Here is a 23,897-nt window from a genome sequence, read left to right on the forward strand (position 1 = left end):
TTAATTGCTGTTAATCTGATCACTCTTTATAACATTCTGGAGTATATGCAAATTTCCATTATACAACCTGATGCAGTAGACTTTGTAAAAATTAACATTTGTATCACTCAAAACTTTATCGCCATGACTGTAAATCCATATTCCACAGTCCTGCTGGTACTAACATATACAATAGTCTGATTACACATCTCTCAAGTGCAGGGTGCAGTGAGCACAGAGCACAGCAGTGTGAGGACATGAACCCAGTGCACTTGGAGAAGCTGCAGTCCTGGAATATAAATCCATACATCACAGTCCTGCTATTACTAACAACAAGGAAAATACAGAACACTGGCTGCAGAGAGCACAGAGCAAAGCAGTGTAAGGAAACACCCACAATGCACTTGGGGACGGAAACACATTCTCAATTGTAAACACTTTTGTCAATATGAAGGTTCTCTGTGACTTGTCCCCCTGTGTATTTGACTTTGATTGGGCTGCATCGTCCCCCCAGGAGGAAGATCCCGGTCCGCGACCTGTTGAGGAGAACGCCTACCTGGACCTGCAACCTGTAAGGTCCTTTGTGCATGGGTCAACCATGACAGCAATGAGGAAAAGCCTCACCCCCTCACCAACCCCCGAGAGGGCCAACAAGAAGGAGACAGAACCAGTACCAGCGCCTTCCACAGAACCACAGAGTCCGGCACCAGAGGTGAGTCACAGATCTGCTGAATGGGATCGGGCACTACTGTATCTCATCCTGCAGATGCATGCTGGGAGTTGTAGTTCTCACAGGACTCAAATGTTGCAGATGGTACCCTTTGCATTTTTACTGATCCGACCCAAACCCCTACCCCAGGTGTAGGGATTACCATGATCTGGGGGGAATTGGACTCTCTTATAGGAACATGAGGCTCATGGCAAAAGTTTCCAGGGTTAGGGTGATGGCACACGTGGCGTTTTGAACACATTTATGGCCCGTTTTTAAACAGTCCGTTAAAAAACGCATCAGTTTTTGACAGGTTTGACCAATTATCTTAATTCAAACTGGTCAAAAACGCATGCATTTTTTGACGGACTGCTTAAAAACGCGTTCAAAACGCCACATGTGCCATCACCCCGAGTCTCTGTCCGCTACTTCTGATAATTAACCCTCTGATCCCTGGACATTTCTGCAGGACACAGACACCCATTCAAGAGAAGTGATCTCAGATCCGCAGGTGACACCTAGCGCCGTGTCCAGCCCGAATCTGGGGAAAAGCAAGATGGAGAAAACCAGACCGTCCTGTCCAGGTGAGTCCCCCTTCCCACACTAGAAATGGTATAACCCGTGTATTGGGGCGGCTGGGGACGGACCATTGTGACAGCGGACGGAGGGTGACAGTTCCTCATTTATTCTCTTCTTTTTCAGCCATTGAAACCAAACTGGGGAAGAACCGGACGGAGGCCGAGGCCAAGAAATACAACGAGGTGAAGGAGAGGCTGGAGCACGAGCGGGAGGAGATCCGGGTGCAGCTGGCGCAACTCCGCAAGGAGAGACGGGAGCTAAAAGAAAGCATTGCCACCTGCACAGGTACTACAGTCACTGATGTCACCCACGGGGGACACTAGAGCCGTGACCCCTGCTGTCACCCACAGCCAGCACTAGTGCCACTACCCCTGCTGTCACCCACAGCCAGCACTAGTGCCACTACCCCTGATGTCACCTACAACGAGCACTAGTGCCACTTCTCTTGATGTCACCCACAGCGAGCACTAGTGCCACTACCCCTGATGTCACCTACAGCGAGCACTAGTGCCACCCCCTGATGTCACCCACATCGATCACTAGTGCCACTACCCCTGATGTCACCTACAGCGAGCACTAGTGCCACCCCCTGATGTCACCCACAGCGATCACTAGTGCCACTACCCCTGATGTCACCCACAGCGAGCACTAGTGCCACTACCCCTGATGTCACCTACAGCGACTACTAGTGCCACAACCCCCGATGTCACAGGGGGCACTAGTGCCACAGACCCCGATGTCACCCACAGGGGCACTAGAGTCGTGACCCTTGATGTCACCTACTGCAAGCACTAGTGCCACAACCTCTCATGTCACCCACAGGGAGGGGGAGGTGTACCACAGACCCCGATGTCACCCACCGGGGGATGGGGGGAGGAGGGGTACCACAGACCCTGATGTCACCCATGGGAGGATAGCACTAGTACACAGCCCCCATGTCACCCACAGAGGGCACCAGCGCTGCAGTCCTGGACATCACCCACAGGGTTCACTAATGACCTGGGGTCTCACCCCCACAGCTGCTACATGCTCCAGGCCAGCAGCTATTATCTGCGCTCTCTCAGTGGCTGATACCAGAGAACAATAACCTGTAGGTTGTCAGCGTCTCTCTCTCTCTGTTGTCAGATAAGACTCTTCTTCCTGCTTTGGAGGAGAAGCTGAAGAGTAAAGACGAGGAGTGTAAGAGGCGCGAGAGCCAGAGGGTGGACCTGGAGCTGCACATCGTGGAGGTGAAGGAGAACCTGAGAAAGGCCGAGCAGGGGCCCGTCACCCTGGGGACCACCGTGGAGCCCCCACACCTGGACAGCCCCCCCGCTGTATGTATTCTGCAGGGCATCAGGGCTGCACCTCAAAAGAGTTTGAAAGGCGCCATGTTTTACAACAGCTGTGGAATGGAGCTGAGTCGCAGTACCAGGCATTACCAGGGTCAGGTGTGGCGCTGTTCTTGTATGTTTTACGACAAAAACAATGTCACGCCTGCCCGTGGTAATGCCTGGTACTGCATCTCAGCGCCATTCATTATATAGCTGCAATACCAGCACCAACCATGGTCAGGTGTGGTGCTGTTCTTGGATGAAAGCAGCCTGGTTTTACATCCCCTTTAAACACAGCCACCCAGCTTTCTCAGAAGCAGAAAGGATGAAGAATTCAGCAGCTTTCTGTATAGATCTAAGATTGTGAGCAAGCAGAGAGCTCAGACAGGCAGCAAGCAGAGATCCTAGACTGATTCATTGTATTATAAAAGAAAAGAACATTGTATGTATGACCCCCAATATTCCTATCCCACATTCAGGTGAAGAGCTGCAGCCCCACCCACATTCCGGACCCCTCCCCTGTGAACGCCGCCATAGCCCTGAAGAGCCGCCCCATGTCCATCATGACCACCGGCAAAGGCAGCGTCCTGCAGAAAGCCAAGGTAAAGCAAGGAGTTCTGGGTGTCCTCACACTGCTGTGCTCTGTGCAGCTCCACACCCCCTCTGCTCTGAGAGACTGCTGTGATTATGCATCTCTCCAATACCCATAACTGGCTGCAGAGAGCATGGGGCACAGCAGTGTGAGGACACTGGCTGCAGTCTGTTTGGTTGCACCTGCTGACAGGTTCCCCATTTCTGTTTTTCTCAGGAGTGGGAGAAGAAGGGAGCGAGCTAGAGTCCTCACCGGGTGTATGGACATAGAGACTTGATTCTATTTATCAGATGTCAGGACTTACCCCCCCGCAGGACAGAGGGCCCGGAGCCTGACACCCCGATCCTACATGTGGGGCGCCACCACTTCTGGACAATATACTGGACCCTACAGGAGGCGGGAAGGGAGCGGAATACCTACAGACATATGGCGGCTCTTTCCCAGGACTAATAAATCTATTATCAGTAATTAACTCCTTCACTGCTGCAGTGAAGTCTATGACCAGGGCTGGAGAAGAAGAGCCAAAGCCACGAACCTTATAGCGGAGGAGTCACACATAGTGTGGGTGTTACGGAGAAGACTGTCAGCAAGACGACAATCAGGACATCTTGTACGATGAGATGTGAGGCTCACAGCCGAGGAGGCGTCTCCCCCCATCAGATACACGGAGGGGCTACAAGGGTCAAGCACAAAGTGAAAAATATTTTATAATTCAGAGAATAAAACATAAACCTGAAATGTGTGATGTCACCACCAGGGGGCGCAGTGATGGGGGGGGGGGTGCACTGTCTGAGGCACAAGCTTCCAAACTTGTTAATCTGATACAAAAACTATGGTTCTAGATTCTATAGAACCCCCCAAAAATACTCTAAAATTACACTGCCCCTCCAGCAAAGACGCCTCAGGGTAAGGGGATATCAGATCCCCATATATTGGGCTTCATGTGACTTTGGAACCATGGTTCTGATATCAGATTAAAGTATATAATTGTATCTTTCAAAATGTATCAGCCTTGTGGTTCTGGGTTCTACAGAACCTGAGATACAGATAGTATGGAACTGGATCTTAATCTGCCGCTTACCTTCTCTTCTGATTCCACTGCCCATATCTCCGCTTCTGAAAATCACGGAAACACAATTCTTATGCGGTTTGAAAGATGAGATTCTCTTCTTTGCAGCAGGTTAGCAGTTCCATGGAATTAGCTACTACAGAACCCAAGACACTGGCATCTAAGTCCACGCACCCCCTGCAGCCTGACTCTTCTCAGCTCACTGCCACATGATTTTGGACGAGATTATTTATAGCTATATGAATGAGATTTCACATAAATGATGGGGCATTTCTTTCCTACCTGATGGGGGTAGTAGTTTAATGGGGTAAATCTGGTGACAGGTTCCATATAAATATGCCACTCCTCAAGAAGATTTCTTACAGCTCTGGATGTGACTGGAGTATATTGAATATTCTACTGCTTTCCCGTTACTAGAGAAAAGCGCCAGTTATACAAGTGGGTGGAGCTAAAGCACACGACAAGCACATGTTGTTACAGTGGATTACTATAATATAAATATGACACATACATGATACATACATGATCTGTAACTACGGCGGCCGTGGAGTCTTTACATAGAGATGTTTGCATCCTTATCTACATGATGCTCCCTGAGTGTGTCTGCAGAGCTTACACTCCTCTCCTGCCGCAGGACCATCACATCCTAATGACATTTCTTACTTTCAGAAACTTCCTTCAGTATCTGATGTTTTGCTGCTTTGTGTTAGTGCAGATCCTCCTCCATATACCACAGAAGAGGATGTGATTTCGCCGACCTCCATCTGACCTCCAATAATACTCTAGTCACATCCAAAGCCGCGGTCACTACTGTCACATTACATCATATGACTACAGCTCTAGCTGTAACCAGAGTACACCCCATGTTAGCCATAAGAGCTGCACTCACAATGCAAAACGAGTCACATCATTTGTTATTCTCTAATCACATACAAAGCTGCGGTCACAATCCTTGTTGTCACATTGTGTCTCTCTAATCAAATGTCAAGTCCCTGTCACAATTCTTCACCTTCACGAGATATAATTCTCTAATCACATACAAAGCTGCATTCACAATCCTCCTGATAAATCAGGTCTAGTTCTCCAGCCACATCAAGAGCTGCGGCGTCATGTGTGCTGCAGACTGTCGCGCCTCCTGTGCTGGGGTGTGAGTGATGTAGCGGAGAGGATACTGTAGCAGAATTCTGGAGGAGAGATGAGGGATGGAATATTCTGTACACACGGCCGCTCCTCCGACCACAGTCCTGTATAATATTCTGTATAACAGGGGCTATGATGCCGCCCCTAGTGGTCACTCAGCAGTATTACATCTTCTGGAGGTTTCGTGCAGTCAGTGCCAGGCGGCTGCGGATGGAGGGTAAAAGCATCTCAGCAGGTTCGTCCCCTTGTGTCCCGGCTATGGCGTCCGCCGGGGGAGCTTTCCGCTGTTTGCCGCCTGCAGCTGACGTGGTGACGAGTGTCGCTGCCTCCGTGCTTTGCTCTGTAACGGCAGCGGCCAATGGGCGTCACCTCGGAGGATTCCTGCACACGACAACGCCACGGTATAGGTCAGCGACCATAGTGATAACACAAAGCAACAGCTAACAGCGCCCCCACCCAGGAAAGGTGTAGCGGGGTACTGCTCCACACATATCACCGCCATACTTACGTGTCTCACAGTGCGGACCCTCCCAGCCGTCACAGTCACAGCGATAACTACCGGGTCCCAGGACGCAGACGCCGCCGTTCATACACGGACTCGGCAAACACAGATTCACCTTGTTCTTCGCTTCTGAGAATAGAGAAAGGAAATTATCAAAAATAGAATAATCCAAAAACCAACATGGCTCTGAAACCGCATCACACAGGATAGGATTAGATACATGGCTCAGCAGTCAGTATCACACAAAATGATAGGATTAGATACACAGCTCAGCAGACAGTATCACACAAAATGATAGGATTAGATACACAGCTCAATAGACAGTATCACACAGGATAGGATTAGATATGCGGCTCAGCAGACTGTATCACACAAGCAGATGGGAGTAGATACACAGCTCAGCAGTCAGTATCACACAAGCTGATGGAAGTAGATACACAGCTCAGCAGACATGATGGGATTAGATACAGTGGCTGGCCTTCATTTGATCCTGATGGGGGTTGTAGTAGTCGGTTCAGTGTCTTAGTCTCAGGGTCAGTGACCCACATCCTTGCTCTGGGTTCTTTCCCAGGCTGTGGTCATGCACAGGATGAGGCCCCAGGAAACACTTAAAGGGATGACATGAATTATTGTAACACGAGGAGGAGGGGGTGTAGCAGGGCTCTTCCATCATCTCCTCCCCGCAGATTCCCAGGGGATCAGCCCCATCTCTGGGCAATATAATTTTGGGGTAAGGCTCTCACCTTCACACACCCGCTGGACCAGGGCGTCTTCGTACTGGCCAAGGGCATCATAGGAGGGGACGTGTGTGAGGAATCGCTCAGACCCCGCGATGCGCAGAAGGAGGTTGCGATGGATTTTCCCAATTCCAACAGTGAAGACGGAGATTCCGTTATCCCGCAGTTTCTGGGCAGGGACGGCCGCGTCCTCTGAGCCTCGTCCGTCAGTTATCAGCACCATCGCCTTCTTCACCCCGGGACGAGCCCCTTTCTGGACGGTCATCACCTCGTTATAGACATGGAGGAGGGCGCCCCCAGTGGATGGTGGTCCTCCGCGGTACTGCGCCCGGGTGATGGCATGGAGGAGGCTGGAACTTGTCTCGTGGACGTCCAGCCCAAAGGCGGTGATTGGCTGAGCACCGTATGTGACCACGCCCACCTGTGTGACATCACGGTTGATGTCAAACTGCAGCGCCACCATCGTGACGAAGTTCAGCACCCGCACAAAATTCTCCTGCCCCACAACAGAGGAGGCGTCCAGGACGAAGACCAGATCCAGGGGCTGCGCCTGACAACCTGCCGAGAGAGATAAAAACACATTGGGCCACATTTATTAAAGTGTTTGCGCCAGTTTTCTGTCTGACTTTACACTAGAAAGAACGTGCAAACTGCTCGTACATGTATTTATAAAGCGCCTGCGCCAGTTTTGTTAACGACAAGACAGAAAAAATCTGCACCTAAAGAGGCTACTGCTTAGTGGAATCGTGTGCCGCAATTCTTCAGCAGGAACAAAGTCCACCAAAAAATATGGTGACTCATGGACCTCAGCTGTACCCCAACCGTGGGATCGACCTCAGCTGTACCCCGACCGTGGGATGGACCTCAGCTGTACCCCGACCGTGGGATGGACCTCAGCTGTACCCTGACCCCGGCTGGGTCTCAGCTGTACCCTGACCCCAGTGCCCCAAGGACCTCAAATTCACTCTGTCCCCCCTGGAGTGGGGATATGTTGCTCTGACCTTGGCTATCGATGCTGCAGACCATCCTCTGGAGCTGTGGCAGCTGGTTATAGAGCTGCTGGGGGTTGGAGTACACAATCACATTTTGGGGATTTCCTGTTATTTCCATCATCTCCTCTTTGTTGCCTTCACTTGTGATTCCGATAATAAACACCTCGTGGTCCCGGGCATACTGGGCCGACTCCAGCACCGAGTCCTGAGACGTGGACCCCGTCAGTAAGACCACGACTCGTGGAAGGTCGTCACGGATGTCGGAGAAGGTGGGGGTGCTCTTGAAGCCATGCTGTGTGATGTATCGGAGGGCTTTACCCGTGTAGATGCCGCCACCCATGAACTTCATGCCGTCCACATATCGGAGCAGCTCCCCAATGTTATGGTACTCGCTGATCTTCATCACCATCTGGACCTCATCGCTGTACTGGGCCACCCCCACATTGACCGGGGAGTCCTCCGCCAGCGCGGCCTGGATGAACCGCTTCACAAAGGAGCGTAGCTGCAGGAAGGTCTCCAGGGAGGACACAGAGGAGCTGTCCAGCACGAAGAGAAGGTCAATGCTGCACTCCAGGCTCAGGCTCGCAGCTAAAACAGGAATACAGACATCAATATATGCAGTATGAACAGAAGCCAAGAACTGCAGTGAAGACTATTGCATTTCCTGACAGCAAGCAGAGATCTTGAAAATAGGCACAAAATTGCATAAGATAAGAATCTGTGGGCCACGTACCGCACTCAGGGCTGCCAGTGAATCCCGCCGGGCACAGGCACTGATACTTTTCCGTGTGGTCGGGGATGCAGGTGCCTCCGTTCTTACACGGCTGAGAGTCGCAGGGGTCTAAAGAGAAAGCAGCACAAGAAATCAAAATATTCTTGTCACCCCATCCACCACCATGCTCTACACTCCAAAACAGCTACATGAGAGGCACTGTAGTCTGAGAGCCCGTCCCATATGCTTTATACTGCAGCTCTTCTCCACACATCAGGTCACTGGAGTCTGAGAGCCCATCCTCTATGCTTTACACTGCAGCTTTGCTTGCCTATATAAGAGAGGGATTGGCCGTGTGTTGCACCCCCTGCAGGGGTCACATGTCATTACCTGGACACACAGAGCGGTAGCACTGTGCCTCATGGCGGTTGTAGAAACGCTTCCAGCTGCCGAGGAAGACAGAAATAATGGATTACAGAACACATCCAGCAGTCACCTTCTCCTCCCCAATCAGAAAGTCATGTACATGTAGTCACCTATAGAAGGGGCAGTGTCCTGCGTACACGAGGCTCGGGCTGGCCGCCCCCCTCCAGCACATGTAGTTCCCGCTCAGCTCCTTCACCGTTTCCAGGGTTTTCCGCTCACATGGGAAGGACTGAACTGAGCAGCCTGGAAGAGGAGGACTAATGTACCATCATCTTATCACATCCAGAGCTGTGCTCACTATTCTGCTGCTTACACCACTCCTGTCCTCTGCTTGTCGGGGGTCCCTATGCTCTGCTAGTGTGGTATATGTTTTGGGTACACCTGGCTCCACAAGAATACAGGGAATTGGGCCCAATCCATCAGAACATTTTATAGTGATAAATTCACTAACTCAATCTTCTAAATATCAGCCTTAAAAACTGTGTGCGAGATGTGACAGCAAAAAGGTGAATGCAACACCCAGCAAGTTTAGAGAAAAAGCGAGTGCAGCTCCGGAGGTGACTAGAGATGTATCAATCTTTGCACCAAATTCATCAAAAGGCTTCAGACAGTTTAAAAGTGGTAGGTTTTATACACATATACATGGCACCAGCTCAGGGTGCGCTGGTGCCAGAGCATATTTTTGTTAGGGGAACAAAGCCCCTATCACAGATTTATAAGTGTGCCGGAGAGCTCGGTGATGTCACCGGCTCTCCAATACTTTAGAATCCGGGGCTTTTTTCCCCTAACAAAAATATGCTCTGGCACCAGCTCACCCTGAGCTGGTGCCATGTATATGTGTATAAAACCTACCACTTTTAAGTGGTAGGTTTCCTTTAATGTAGGAGGATTGAGAATGCAGCTCTGGATGTGACTATAGCATTAGATGCGAGCTTTGGATGTGAGTAAAGTATTATGTGGTCAGTGAGGGGTGAGCACCTACCTGCAGGGACTGCGCTGCATAGTGATGAGTTACTCAGGGTGCTGCAGAGACCGTTCACCGCATCGTTCTGCTGAGCGGCCGGGTCACTGGCAAGAGAATTAAGCTCCGCCCACCTGAGGGTCAAACACATCACGGTATAGAGTGAGTCTCGTCATACACTGGACACCGCCCCTTTAATAGTAAAAGTTTTCTCACCTTGGAAACTTTACACCAACGGCAAACACGCGCACCCCCTGCTGCCGCAGGCGCAGAGCCGGGACTGTTGGCTGCCCCTGCGACTTCCCATCAGAGAGGATGATCAGGACTTTGGGGACAGATGAGTCTCGCCCACCAGGGAAGCCTTTCCGCATAATATATTTCAGTGCAAGACCGGTCTCAGTGCTGCCCCCTCTAGGAGGAGACATGGAATGCAAAAACCCTGTGACAACTCAATTTTATAAACAGACAACTAAAAGAGTGTGAGGACACATCCCAGTACAGTCCTGCACACAGTCACCTATTACATGGAACCTACTTGAATATGACGGATTTTATCTTCTCTTTGACGTCTTCTTTAGTAAATCCTGAGTCCAACCGGAGCTCAACCTGCGGAGTGGAACTGTACTGGATGAGCCCCACTCTGACCTGTAACACAAGACGTCAGATGATACAAGTAACCCAGGGTCTCGCGTCCCCGACAATCCTCTAAAAACAGCAAATCTGATAATGTAGACTGCAAATCCTCAAGAGGAAGCAGAGCTGAAGCATAAAGACTTCTGCTCCATTGTAGCATCTTAAGTGCATTCTTCTGGTATGAGCCTTAAAATAAGTGAAGTATAGTAGACTTGACCGTCTTAAAGGGGTTGAATGACTATCCTCAAAATGGGTGATGGGGGGACGGGGCTGACCCCTGATGAACCGCACCCCTGCACTCATCAGCTGGATGTACTGGGTCCATGTCCCTGTAGTGGGTTGGGATGGAGGGGGCATCACAAATACAGCGGTTTCTAATAATTTTACATTTAGTGACACTGAGATGCGGACCCCAAGGGATCATCTACTGTAGGCCAATCCCGAGGAATCAAACACGGGAGGCAGATTTTTATTTTATGTACCTGGAGTTTTTATTATACTAATATTAGAGGGATACCCTGCCCAGCCTCTTCCTACAGCACACAAGACCCTGCAGATGAGACAGTCCCTTTAAGAGTCACTTACCCGATCAGCGCCAATGTCTAATGTGTCGCACAGCTTTGCTGCAAAGTGCTTGGACCTCTCAAAACTGCCCTTCCCAACGCTATTGGATCCATCCAGGAGAACAAGGACATCCAGGGGCGCAGAACAAAACATCCCTAGAAGAAGAAGGACACAGATGGAGGTCAGAAGACAAGTTATTATTCTCTATCACTGACCACAGGCTTTTCCCATCAAAATGTGAAGACAGAAGGTCCAACAACAGCGCATGACCGGGAGCAAGGATTCACCTCTTGTGGGCCGAGGCAGGAATATACTTCATTACACATAACAGTAATCTGTAGGAACTGGTCCCAAAATCATCAGGAGATGTGTGCTCCGATCAGCAGAATGCAAACCCTTTATCCACAGGATCCCCCACTACCACTAGACTCAGATCCTGTATACATAGGACCCCCCTAGATACAGAAGACACAGTATCCACCCCAAACTCAGATCCTATAATACACAAGACCCCCCAAAACCAGATCCTGTATACTTAGGACCCCACAGAGAAGCCCACCATACTCAAAATGTTATTAACCCCTACGCACTAGGACGTTATAGTACGTTAAGATACTTCCCGCATAGGGACGTTCTATTACGTCCCGCTTCTAGAACCCGCTCACCAGAAGTAGCAGCTGTCAGCTGTATATTACAACTGACACTGCGCTCTAACACTCGCGAGTGTTAACCCCTTACACGTGTAAGGGTCTTCCCCCTATGGATCGGATCCCCCGTGCTGCTTACTGGGGGATCCGATCCACTTCTGGGCAGCCCCAAGGTTTGCCAAGTGCCCAGGGCTGCCTGATGTCCTTGGCAGCCAGACCCCGTCCGGGTCTTACTGAAAGCGGTCTACGCTTGTGACTGCATGCTCAGACAGTTTACACTGCTCTACAATGAAATAGTATTGTAGAGCAGTGTATTGGACTTGAACCAGCGATCAAGTTTAAGTTTGCATAAGTAAAAAAAGTTGAAAAAAAAAGGAAAGATTAAACATTAGAATAAATAAAATATATACATTTTAGGGGTATTATATATAGATTTTAGGAGTGTATATACATACACCCCTAAAATGTCACTTTCCCATACAAACACAAAAAAACAACCAAATATTTGGTATTGCCGCATCCGAAACAATCTGTATAATAAACAGAATCGTTACTGGACCTGCACGGTAGATGCCAGCGGAAAAAGAAAACGCTAAAAACCTTCTCAAAAAATTTTAATACCCAAAAAAAAAATGCCTTAAAAAGTGATTTAAAAAAAGTTACACACTCTAAAATAAGACCACTAAAAAGAACAACTCTTCTCGCAAAAAATAAGCCCTTAACCAGATTTGGCAGCCAAAAAATAAAAAAATTATGCATATGAAAAGACGGTAATGCTAAAATTAACAACATTTTCGCCAAACAATGATTTTCATTTCCTCCAACAAAGAGTTAATAAAATCTCACCTATTAGCTAAAGATGCCCCAAAATTATGTAACAGAAAAGTGCATCTCATGTGGCAAAGAAATAAGCCCCTATAGGTCCACATTAAAAAAAGAAAAACAATTATAGCCTGTACAATGTGACATAGCAAATCTGATCTGGATGGCGCCTCCTTCCCTTCTATGCCCGGCCGTGCGCCCATACAGCAGGTTACCACCACATATAGGGTATCCGTGTACTCAGGAGAAATTGGGTATCAAACTTTGTGGAGCCTTTTATCATTTAATTTTCCACCCAAAATGAGTGTATTGTGAAAAAATATTACAATTTGTAGACCGCACCTCCATTTTGTTTTAACCCTTATAAAACACCTAAAGGGTTAACAAACTTCTTAAAAGTGCCATTTCATACGTTGAGGTGTGTAGTTTCCATAATGGGGTAATTTACGAGTTTTGCTTCTATTTAGGCCTCTCACAGTCAATTAAAAGTTGAGCAGGTCCATCTAAATACGGGTTTTGTAGATTTGCCAAAAAATTTTAAAAATGGTACCTAAATTCTGAGCCTCATAACATTCTAAAAAAATACCGTACGTAGAATGTTAAAAAAAAAAAAAAAACCCTTTGGGAAATGTTATGAAAGATAAGTTATGAATTTATTTGGCTGCTATGACTATCTGCTTCAAAAGTAGAGAATTTAGAACTTCAATATTTGGCAAAAAATTGGAAAAATTCTTTATTTTCAGTTTTAAAAAAAAAAAAAATCATCAAAATTTTTAAACTAATTTGAAGTACAATGTGTCACGAGAAACAATCTTATAGCTAGAACCACTAGTTCCAAAGCTATAACCACTTATAGTGACACAGGGCAGATTTGCAAAATGGGGCCGTGTCCTAAAGGGCAAAATAGGCCGAGTGCTGAAGGGGTTAAATAGAACTCGGATTCTGAACTCAGTGACCCCAAGACCCACCCCAGGCCAGGCCTGTATACACAGAACAGACCCCCTCCGTCTTGTATACACAGAGCCCAAACCCCAGGCCTTGAATACACAGAACCCTCAGATTAAGATCCTGTATACAGAGACCAAGCCCCAGGCCTTGTATACACAGACCCCCAGTCCTAAGTCTTGTGTATACACATGTGCAGACGGGGTCAGCTCAACCGGTGCAGGGGCCATACTGTAACTGTGCGACTGGTTAGACTGGCTCTGTTATAATGTGAAAAACAATAGAAGGGGCGACGGTGTCTGTAATCCCCTGTAAGGCCGTCCTCATATAATACAGGAATCAGCCCGAAGCAGCAACACTAACAAAGACTACCTCTAGATACATAATTCTACATGTTCTCCTTACACTGCCAAGAACCACAAGAGCTCACACTCCGATACCCCTGATCCTCATAGAAGCAGTTTCATTACACGCATAGTAATAGAGATGTGCTCACTTCTATATCTTACAGAGTGTTGGGGAGGGTTACCCAGTTACTTACTAGAAGCAGCTGCGGAGATCTTGGCAGTAATCTCAGGGCCGACATGGAGCTGCTGAACAGCAAGACCCGCACATACTACAAGAGAAGAGGACAGTGACGTTACATAGTGTATAATAAGCAAGTTTTAAGCTTCAACAATGCGATTTTCACGGGACAGAGCGAAAGACACCACAGGTCGGGCGACAGACGCCACAGGACGGGCGACAGACGCCACAGGACGGGCGACAGACGCCACAGGACGGGCGACAGACGCCACAGGACGGGCGACAGACGCCACAGGACGGGCGACAGACACCACAGGACAGAGCGACAGACACCACAGGACAGAGCGACAGATACCACAGGACAGAGCGACAGATACCACAGGACAGAGCGACAGATACCACAGGACAGAGCGACAGATACCACAGGATAGGCGACAGATACCACAGGACAGAGCGACAGACACCACAGGACAGGCGACAGACACCACAGGACAGAGCGACAGACACCACAGGACAGGCGACAGATACCACAGGACAGGCGACAGATACCACAGGACAGGCGACAGATACCACAGGACAGGCGACAGATACCACAGGACAGGCGACAGATACCACAGGACAGAGCGACAGATACCACAGGACAGAGCGACAGATACCACAGGACAGAGCGACAGATACCACAGGACAGAGCGACAGATACCACAGGACAGGCGACAGATACCACAGGATAGGCGACAGATACCACAGGACAGGCGACAGATACCACAGGACAAGGCGACAGATACCACAGGACAAGGCGACAGATACCACAGGACAGAGCGACAGATACCACAAGACAGGCGACAGATACCACAGGACAGGCGACAGATACCACAGGACAGGCGACAGATACCACAGGACAGGCGACAGATACCACAGGACAGGCGACAGATACCACAGGACAGGCGACAGCTTCCCCATCCAGTCCATGCTCTGCAGCTCCAGATGTCTCATGTACGGGAGAATTCTCAGCAAATTGCAGGAAGACATTACTTAACAAGTAGCGATGCTGCACAATCCTCTGACACTTTATTTACCCCGGAAAGTTTATGGAAATGATAAATCATAGGCCTGGGGAGTCGCGGATCACACGTGCGACCGCCGTCATGCCATCACACGCCATCATACTACCGCTACATCCTGAGGGGAGCAGCTTCATGCACACAGGTCTCTCCTTTGTGATATACTGTGATGTCATTTGTACTTTGCTATTCTATGTTATCCACCTCCTGGGTATCGTTATGACATTCGTACGAATACTCAGCATCGTGACGATTTTAAACGCTTGTACTTATTGAGGACCCCAGGTATATCTACATCTTAGAGATATTTAATACCCCACACAGTCATTTGTGGGAGTACATCGGGATTTTCATTCTTCTGTGTCAGTCTACATTGGGGATCCCCTTTATGTGTTTTTATATTTATTAGATCAATAAAGTACATTTGGCATGAATTTGTAGTAGTTTGGATTTTGTAATGACTGGAATCTGCAGACCACAAGACGTCATCCTTCAGGGGCTTCACTTCTTGGTCATTGATTGGAAGAAGAGCGTCCTGCGACCCCTGGAACCAGGGACACAGGCCCAAAAACTGGAGGATGCAGGAACCCTCCCCCCACTCACTTGGATCAATGTTATGTTCAATAATCTCCATACTGGACCAGTACACACCACATACATGTACAGAGGGCGAAGTGCAGGAATCACATCACTTACCACACGAGAGAAAGAGGAGGACGGGGACCAGGCTGCTACCCAGGAACATCATTCCATGTAGGGACCTAGAAGATACAAGGTCAGGATCAGATAGCATCGCCATATAGTGCACACACAATACAGCAGGCCTCCATTCTGGGAACGAATATAACACAGGGGCCCGTATAACACTGCCATATAGTGCACACACAATACAGTATTAGATAAGGCCTCCAGCCTGAGAATGAATATAACACAGGGGCCCGTATAACAGCACCATACACTCACCGGCCACTTTATTAGGTACACCATGCTAGTAACGGGTTGGACCCCCTTTTGCCTTCAGAACTGCCTCAATTCTTCGTGGCATAGATTCAACAAGGTGCTGGAAGCTCCTCAGAGATTTTGGTCCATATTGACATGATGGCATCACACAGTTGCCGCAGATTTGTCGGCTGCACATCCATGATGCGAATCTCCCGTTCCACCACATCCCAAAGATGCTCTATTGGATTGAGATCTGGTGACTGTGGAGGCCATTTGAGTACAGTGACCTCATTGTCATGTTCAAGAAACCAGTCTGAGATGATTCCAGCTTTATGACATGGCGCATTATCCTGCTGAAAGGAGCCATCAGATGTTACAGGGTACATTGTGCTCATAAAGGGATGGACATGGTCAGCAACAATACTCAGGTAGGCTGTGGCGTTGTACCAATGCTCAATTGGTACCAAGGGGCCCAAAGAGTGCCAAGAAAATATTCCCCACACCATGACACCACCACCACCAGCCTGAACCGTTGATACAAGGCAGGATGGATTAATGCTTTCATGTTGTTGACGCCAAATTCTGACCCTACCATCCGAGTGTCGCAGCAGAAATCGAGACTCATCAGACCAGGCAACATTTTTCCAATCTTCTACTGTCCATTTTCGATGAGCTTGTGCAAAGTGTAGCCTCAGTTTCCTGTTCTTAGCTGAAAGGAGTGGCACCCGGTGTGGTCTTCTGCTGCTGTAGCCCATCTGCCTCAAAGTTGGACGTACTGTGCGTTCAGAGATGTTCTTCTGCCTACCTTGGTTGTAATGGGTGGCGATTTGAGTCACTGTTGCCTTTCTATCAGCTGGAACCAGTCTGCCCATTCTCCTCTGACCTCTGGCATCAACAAGGCATTTCCGCCCACAGAACTGCCGCTCACTGGATGTTTTTTCTTTTTCGGACCATTCTCTGTAAATCCTAGAGATGGTTGTGCGTGAAAATCCCAGTAGATCAGCAGTTTCTGAAATACTCAGACCAGCCCTTCTGGCACCAACAACCATGCCATGTTCAAAGGCACTCAAATCACCTTTCTTCCCCATACTGATGCTCAGTTGGAACTGCAGGAGATTGTCTTGACCATGTCTACATGCCTAAATGCACTGAGTTGCCGCCATGTGATTGGCTGATTAGAAATTAAGTGTTAATGAGCAGTTGGACAGGTGTACCTAATAAAGTGGCCTGTGAGTGTATAGTGCACACACAATACAGCATTGCACAAGGCTTCTGGTCTGGGAATGAATATAACACAGGGTCCCATATAACACCGCCATATAGTGCACACATACAATACAGTATTACATAAGGCCCCCCCAGCCTGGGAATGAGTATAACACAGGGGCCCATTGTTGCATGTCATTTATATGTCATCGTGGCCTGCCGGCTGTGGACAGATCCAGTGACCCGTATAAACGCCCCATAAGAAGAGGCCCGGGGAATGAGCTGGACCCAGGCCAAAGACACAGAACCAGAGAGGCTTCAAAGCTCTGCAGCCTCCACCTGCCCGACCCGATAAGATCTGCTCCGTCATCCACTTCTCTTCATCTTTCCGATAATTAAAGACCGGAGGCACAAATACAAGTCACCCCTCATTACCCTGATTAACCCCTTCACCTCTGCTGTTTAATCTGTTTCTAGAAAAGCTGAGAGTAATGTGACTGCACTGATCTACATAAAGTATCCTACAGTATCCTAAAATACCCGGCATCACCAAACCTTGCCAGACCTTCTCTGCTCACTAAGCTTCTCACTGAGCTACCATTGTATAGCTAGGCAGATTTACATCTGGCAGCGTATGGGGGGCCATATGGGGGTATGAGTGTATGGGGTGTCCAGATAGAGCCACCTTTTTATTCCAGGGAATTGGGGTTTCTCGCCGCTCTGAGGTTTCTGTCTCATGATGAAAGGAGGCAGAGAAGGCGTCTTCATCCTCACAAGTCAAAGCTTTCATGTCTGGAGACAAGACACAACACGAGTGCTGAGACAATCACAGCCCGATCCCAAGTCACAGTCAGTGACCCGACACGGGATGTACTCCAGCTACAACCAAAGCTGCAACCAAACCGTCTTCTAATATCAGTTATTAATGAATGACTGGGATATGTATCCAATACCACAGCGTGATAGGATTAGATACACAACTCGGTGATTGATGACTCATTACTCCTGGGTGACGGGCAGATGTCGGATGGGCACAACTTCTGTACATTCTCCAGGCTGATCGAAAACAATGGGGCACATTTACAAAGGGTACGAACACCTTCGTAAAAACACCATTTTCGTCGGGTTTCCTGACTTTTTACCGTTTTGCCCTGAATTGCCCCGGGGTTTTGGCGCACGCGATTGGATTGTCGTCTGCGCCGATTTGCATGTGACACAAATCGGGGGGCGTGGCCGACTGATTCGGACAAACCTCGGAATTTAAAAATGAAATTGTGTCGCAAGATCAACACTCACATACACCAGGGAGAAGAAGGTGAACTCCGGCCAACCTCAGCGGGGGAAGCGATGGATGCAAGAAATCGGGTGCACGAGCTATGTGAATCGCGGAAGATCCGAATCCTCGTCGGACAACACACAGCGGGGATCGCGACGGGACGGGTAAGTAAATGTGCCCCATTCTCTTTCTATCCATTTCACAATTCGGAGACGCCTCAATGTCTTATAATCAGCAGCGTTATGGATGATGAGAGACAGTCAGGACTGCAGGGTAGAGCACAGTGCAGGCTGTGCCAAGATTAAGCGGACCCCCCACAATATGTGACATACAATTCCTTTACTTATCTCATCCTGCATTCCATCATGTTCTATACTCCACTCACAGCCAGAGCTGCATTTACAGTTCTGCAAACTGCTGCCAATACTGGAGACTTCTTCATGTAAGTAAAGATGTAATATGAAGCTTCTGGAAAGTCCATGGAGTTTTACTAGAAATTAAAAATTTTACTATATATATATCACTTAATGTGCTTCTCTCTGTTGCGTTGTTAGAGATGTTCTGCTTGCTTTGTAGTTGCCATCGTAGCAAACAAGAGACTGTGCATGACCATCAGGTCATGTTACCTCCATTCCTATGAATGTGCAGGTCACATGACAGGAAGTTACAGCCACTAAGTCTTGTTATCATGGCAATCCCAGAGCAAGCGGTATATAACCGGGCATGACTTCCTGTCATGTGACCTCCGCCATCTATGAGGATTAATTAAAGTCACATGACATGAACCCCAGAGCATCTATAAGCTGAAAATATAAAGTATCACCATTACAGATCTTCTGGGTCACATATTAGCACCGAAGCTACAGCTCCTTAAAGTGTATAATGGGGGGGGGGGGTTTCTGGGAAAAATAGCACAATTATTGTGTGTGACAAAAGGGGCTGTTGGCTCAGAGCATCATGGGAGACTTCCATTTATATCCAGGGATCTCCTCCTTTGCATAAGGACAATTCCTGTCTCATGAAGGATGTTATTTTCTATACAGTGGATACTAAACATAACGTGAAATGAAGAGTCCCAAATTAATGTGGAGCGGAGTCGCCCCCTTGTGCCATCACGACTCCATCTATCCAGAGGGCTCAGGGTCATCACTGGTGAGATCCCTGAATGGTAAATCTGTTATGGATCTATGGATCTAGTTTAGGCGCAGGGGAAATGTTCAAGGTCTCACATCACCGGGATAGTAAACCAAACTGATGGGATGTGAGACCAGCTACAGCGACAGATGTCAGAGGTAAAGGGTCACAGACCCGGAACCTTGTGTTACAGCCTGGAGCTCCAGAAGAGGGAAGAAAGGAAGAGATTGAGGATCAAGGAGTCTGACCACAAGATGTCACATCCCTGAACAGTGGAGGGTCAGTCCCCATGTGCCACTGCATGTACAAGTCTGGACCAGGGAAAGATCATGTGAACTGGACCTGGGAAAGAGACTGTGGAGGAGATGGACCTCAAGTCTTTGTATAAAGAGAGACAAGCAGAGGACGCAGACCCCAGCGTAATATGTTCATATACACAGCAGTAGGTGTGACAAGTGCTCGGATAGAAAGGATTGTAGCGGATGTGGAGGTCGGCATCCGCCAGACTGGACTTCAAACCCAGTGGAAATGCATGAAGGTGTCTGGTGCTCAGATGAATGCTTCATAGTTTATATGGTTGAAAAAAGACACTTGTCCATCAAGTTCAACCAAGAAAGGGAAGGGATTGGATGAGGAAGGGATTTAGGGGAAACAATTCTATATAACATAACCATCAATGTTATTTAGGTTTAAAAAGGCGTTGCACTCTTAAAAATTACAGTAGAAATTCACAGCTTTACATCAGAACTGCACAAAGAGTTCATCTGAGCATGGACACCTCCATCCACCTCCACTGGGTTTGAGGTTTATTAAGATCATGAAAACAGCAGCACATTGTGACAGACCCTCTTCTGCTGACAGCTCCCCGCAACCCCAGACTGAGCAGAGGAAGAAATGTAAATTGCAAAAAGTTCAGCAGACAGTATCAACAGGATAGGACTAGATACATGGCTCAGCAGACAGTATCACACCTGATGGGATTAGATACACTGCTCAGCAGACAGTATCACACAGAATAGGGTTAGATACATGTCTTAGCAGACTGTATCACACATGGTGGGATTAGATACACAGCTCAACAGATGGTATCACACCGGATAGGATTAGATACACAGCTCAGAAGACAGTATCACACATAATATGATTAGATACACAGCTTAACAGACAGTATCACACATGATAGGTTTAGATACACAACTCAGTAGACAGGATCACACAGAATAGGGTTAGATACACACCTTAGCAGGCTGTATCACACATGGTGGGATAAGATGCACAGCTCTGAAGATGGCATCACACAGGATAGGATTAGATACACAGATCAGCAGACTGTACCACACATACTAGGATTAGATACACAGCTCAACAGACAGTATCACACATAATAGGATTAGATACACAGCTCAGCAGGCAGTATCACACATGATAGTATTAGATACACAGCTCAACAGACAGTATCACACATAATAGGATTAGATACACAGCTCAGCAGGCAGTATCACACATAATAGGACTAGATACACAGCTCAGCAGGCAGTATCACACATGATGGGATTAGATACACAGCTCAGCAGGCAGTATCGCACATAATAGGATTAGATACACAGCTCAGCAGGCAGTATCACACGGGATAGGATTAGATACACAGCTTAGCAGACAGTATCACACATGATGGGATTAGATACAAGACATGATCCCTGAATATTTAGTGCCTGCAGTCACTTACCACACACAGTGGCTTGGGCAGGTAGGTTCTCAGTGTCTCCTGTAGCAGCGTGCACACCGTGGCTCGGGCTAGTAGGTTCCAGGGGTCTTGTATCAGGGTGCACACAGGACCCTCTCTCCTCAGGACTCCGATCACTGGTGGAAGGAGCTGCTGGATACAGGGAGGAGGAATGGGAGGGAGCGTGGATCAGGTTACACACGTCAGGTGTTGTCCTGTAAGAGACTGAAGGGTTAAACATAGAGCCGGCTATGTGACATGTATGACCGAGCTCTAGTCACATCTGTACCAGAGTCCATCACACAGGACAAGACAAGCTACATGCTAAACCATGTGAAACATGCCGGGATCTGCTCACACAGCTGAGGGTCTGTAACAATTGGATCCAGTGAACTCTGCTCTGATCATATCATCCACAACAAACCCCTTTTCTAGTCCTAACAGTCTGGAACAATGTATCAGTCTGAAGACAAAATAACTCACAGTAGACTATGGAGACTAGAAACAATTGTAACAAATCTTTAGCAGCAATTCAAGGCAATGGCGAGGAGTCAGGACACCAAGTTATAGGCAGAGATTTATCAGAAGTGTCCGGGAGCAAAACTGTTCTAGTTCCTCATGGCAGCCAATCAGAGCTCAGCTTTTAATTTATAAACCGTGATGTGAAAACAAAAGCTCTGATTGGTTGCCAGTAACTAGAACGATGGTGCTCTCGGTCACTTCTGATAAATCTCATACAAAGTATTACACAATGATCTCAGGGACCATGATAAGAACCCTTGAAGTGGCCTGAGTGACCACTTGTGTCCTCCGCTCAGGCCTGGTTCACACAGGGACATGAAGTGCAGGTGACACATCACATATAACCTAGGGATCAGGTGACACACGTTCGGGCCATGTTCACACTTTATGACCCCGGTGGTCACAGATTGTGTCAAAACCTGTGTAGGGAATGGAGGTCCAATGCAGGGATCAAGGGGTAAGAACACCTCAGGTACTAGATACTAGTATCGCCGGAACCCACTTATATCTATGGATCTGGCTGAAGATCTAATGTGCACAGGGTCCATCGATAGCAGAGAGGACGACTCTCTCCTCCACCCAGCTGAGCATGCATGTGCATAGTCAAGGATGTCACATGAACTTCTACAATACAGGATTATAATCCACAATTGCCTGCAGATAAATCACCCACAAAGGAATCTGGGGCTCCAGGTTTGGACCCTGCACCCCTTAGTATCAGCCACTCTGACGCCCATGAACTAGTTGGAGCAAGTGGCTTGTTAGTAGGTGATTTCATCCCCGGCTCCTGAGGTCTTTAAATATTCTGAATTCCTCTGTGGACAACACAGCAAACGCTGCAGTGACCTGAGGGCTGAGCGGAAGAGGCAGGATCCAGGTGCCCCCACCAGCGCGGCACGTGCCTAGAGGTGTAAGGGCTGGACTGCAGCGAGGGTGATTACAGGGAAGAGGATGGGGTCCCAACAAATCCTACAAGCTAAAGATCACAGGACACAAACATTAAAGAGAAGAATCATGTTCACAGGCACCTTACAACCTGTACTCCAGCCACAACTAAAGCTGCATCCAAAGTTCAGATTTTAAATCTAGAGCTGCATTCATAATTATGCGCCATTATGAGAGACTTGGCCACATTTTCCTAAAACGGTGACATGGTTATTTACAGGTTATGTGAAATATTACATCACTGTAGGTGAGCTGCAATACCACATCCTACCTGTATACAGATGTGCTGCAGGTACTGGTATCAAGCAGCCAAGTCTTTATCATAGCACAGGGGCTACCATAGATAGACCTGCAGTCAGGTGCGTGAGCCCCAGCATGTACAGGGGCTACCAAAGATAGACCTGCAGGCAGGTGCCTGAGCCCCGGTATGTACAGGGGCTACCATAGATAGACCTGCAGTCAGGTGCGTGAGCCCCAGCATGTACAGGGGCTACCAAAGATGGACCTGCAGGCAGGTGCGTGAGCCCCAGCATGTACAGGGGCTACCATAGATAGACCTGCAGTCAGGTGCGTGAGCCCCGGCATGTAAAGGGGCTACCAAAGATAGACCTGCAGGCAGGTGCCTGAGCCCCGGCATGTACAGGGGCTACCATAGATAGACCTGCAGTCAGGTGCGTGAGCCCCAGCATGTACAGGGGCTACCAAAGATGGACCTGCAGTCAGGTGCCTGAGCCCCAGCAGGTACAAGTGCTACCACAGATAGACCTGCAGTCAGGTGCCTGAACCCCTGCATGTAGAAGGGCTATTATAGATATATGTGCATCAAAGGACAAGCATATAAAGGCCATATGCCGACAACAAGAATGCAGCCACGCGATCTAAGAGTATACAAGCGAGTCCCTTCCCACAAACATTAACCATTTTGAAATTCCAAACAATCCTTCCTTCCAGTTTCCCCCGGGTCTCACGACATATTGACTCTTTAATGTTACTCAGCGCAACGAGGACCCGGGACAAGGATCTGCAATCAAATACTGAGGGATTTATGTCCCTGATAACACGTCCGTCCCCTGGAGTCATCCTCCATTATTATACCTTCCCTCATTTTTTTATAATTTTCAATCTCTGCTTGTTGTCAGTAAACAAAAACATTAATGCATCTTACAAGCAGATGCTGAGTGCAGGATCAACAGTAGATGTAGATGGAAAACAACGGCATAAACTGTGATTCACTGGATCAT

At 48.2% G+C, this 23,897-nt stretch overlaps 2 protein-coding genes across 4 annotated transcripts in view; one reads left to right on the forward strand and one right to left on the reverse strand.

The window, feature by feature from the left end:
- The window catches only part of AFAP1L2 (actin filament associated protein 1 like 2), a 75,923-nt gene extending 72,005 nt beyond the window's left edge, over positions 1–3,918 (forward strand). Inside the window, exons 14-19 of the mRNA XM_072131170.1 lie at positions 494–691; positions 1,158–1,272; positions 1,391–1,552; positions 2,393–2,583; positions 3,060–3,182; positions 3,389–3,918. Coding sequence (XP_071987271.1) covers positions 494–691; positions 1,158–1,272; positions 1,391–1,552; positions 2,393–2,583; positions 3,060–3,182; positions 3,389–3,415 — 816 coding nt within the window. The 3' untranslated portion in view covers positions 3,416–3,918. The remainder of the gene's footprint in view (positions 1–493; positions 692–1,157; positions 1,273–1,390; positions 1,553–2,392; positions 2,584–3,059; positions 3,183–3,388) is intronic.
- Positions 3,919–3,956: 38 nt separating this feature from the next.
- VWA2 (von Willebrand factor A domain containing 2) lies at positions 3,957–21,815 on the reverse strand. 3 transcript variants are annotated; one of them, XM_072131172.1, is made up of 15 exons: positions 21,673–21,815; positions 21,193–21,404; positions 15,605–15,669; positions 13,864–13,938; positions 10,930–11,063; positions 10,247–10,356; positions 9,928–10,122; positions 9,733–9,845; positions 8,861–8,993; positions 8,715–8,770; positions 8,346–8,453; positions 7,622–8,200; positions 6,627–7,178; positions 5,890–6,012; positions 3,957–5,762 (listed from the first exon to the last, which is right to left on the reverse strand). In XM_072131172.1, exons 3-15 carry the CDS (start codon positions 15,654–15,656, stop codon positions 5,638–5,640), a joined length of 2,355 nt encoding a protein of 784 aa, XP_071987273.1. In that variant the 5' UTR covers positions 15,657–15,669; positions 21,193–21,404; positions 21,673–21,815; the 3' UTR covers positions 3,957–5,637. The 3 variants fall into 3 exon arrangements, with proteins under 3 accessions (XP_071987273.1, XP_071987274.1, XP_071987272.1); XM_072131173.1 differs by having other exon boundaries at positions 21,193–21,342; positions 21,673–21,777; XM_072131171.1 differs by lacking the exon at positions 21,673–21,815 and having other exon boundaries at positions 21,193–21,590.
- Positions 21,816–23,897: the final 2,082 nt, after the last annotated feature.

The sequence above is a fragment of the Engystomops pustulosus genome, chromosome 11 (assembly GCF_040894005.1).
Source record: "Engystomops pustulosus chromosome 11, aEngPut4.maternal, whole genome shotgun sequence".
Classification (NCBI taxonomy): domain Eukaryota; kingdom Metazoa; phylum Chordata; class Amphibia; order Anura; family Leptodactylidae; genus Engystomops; species Engystomops pustulosus.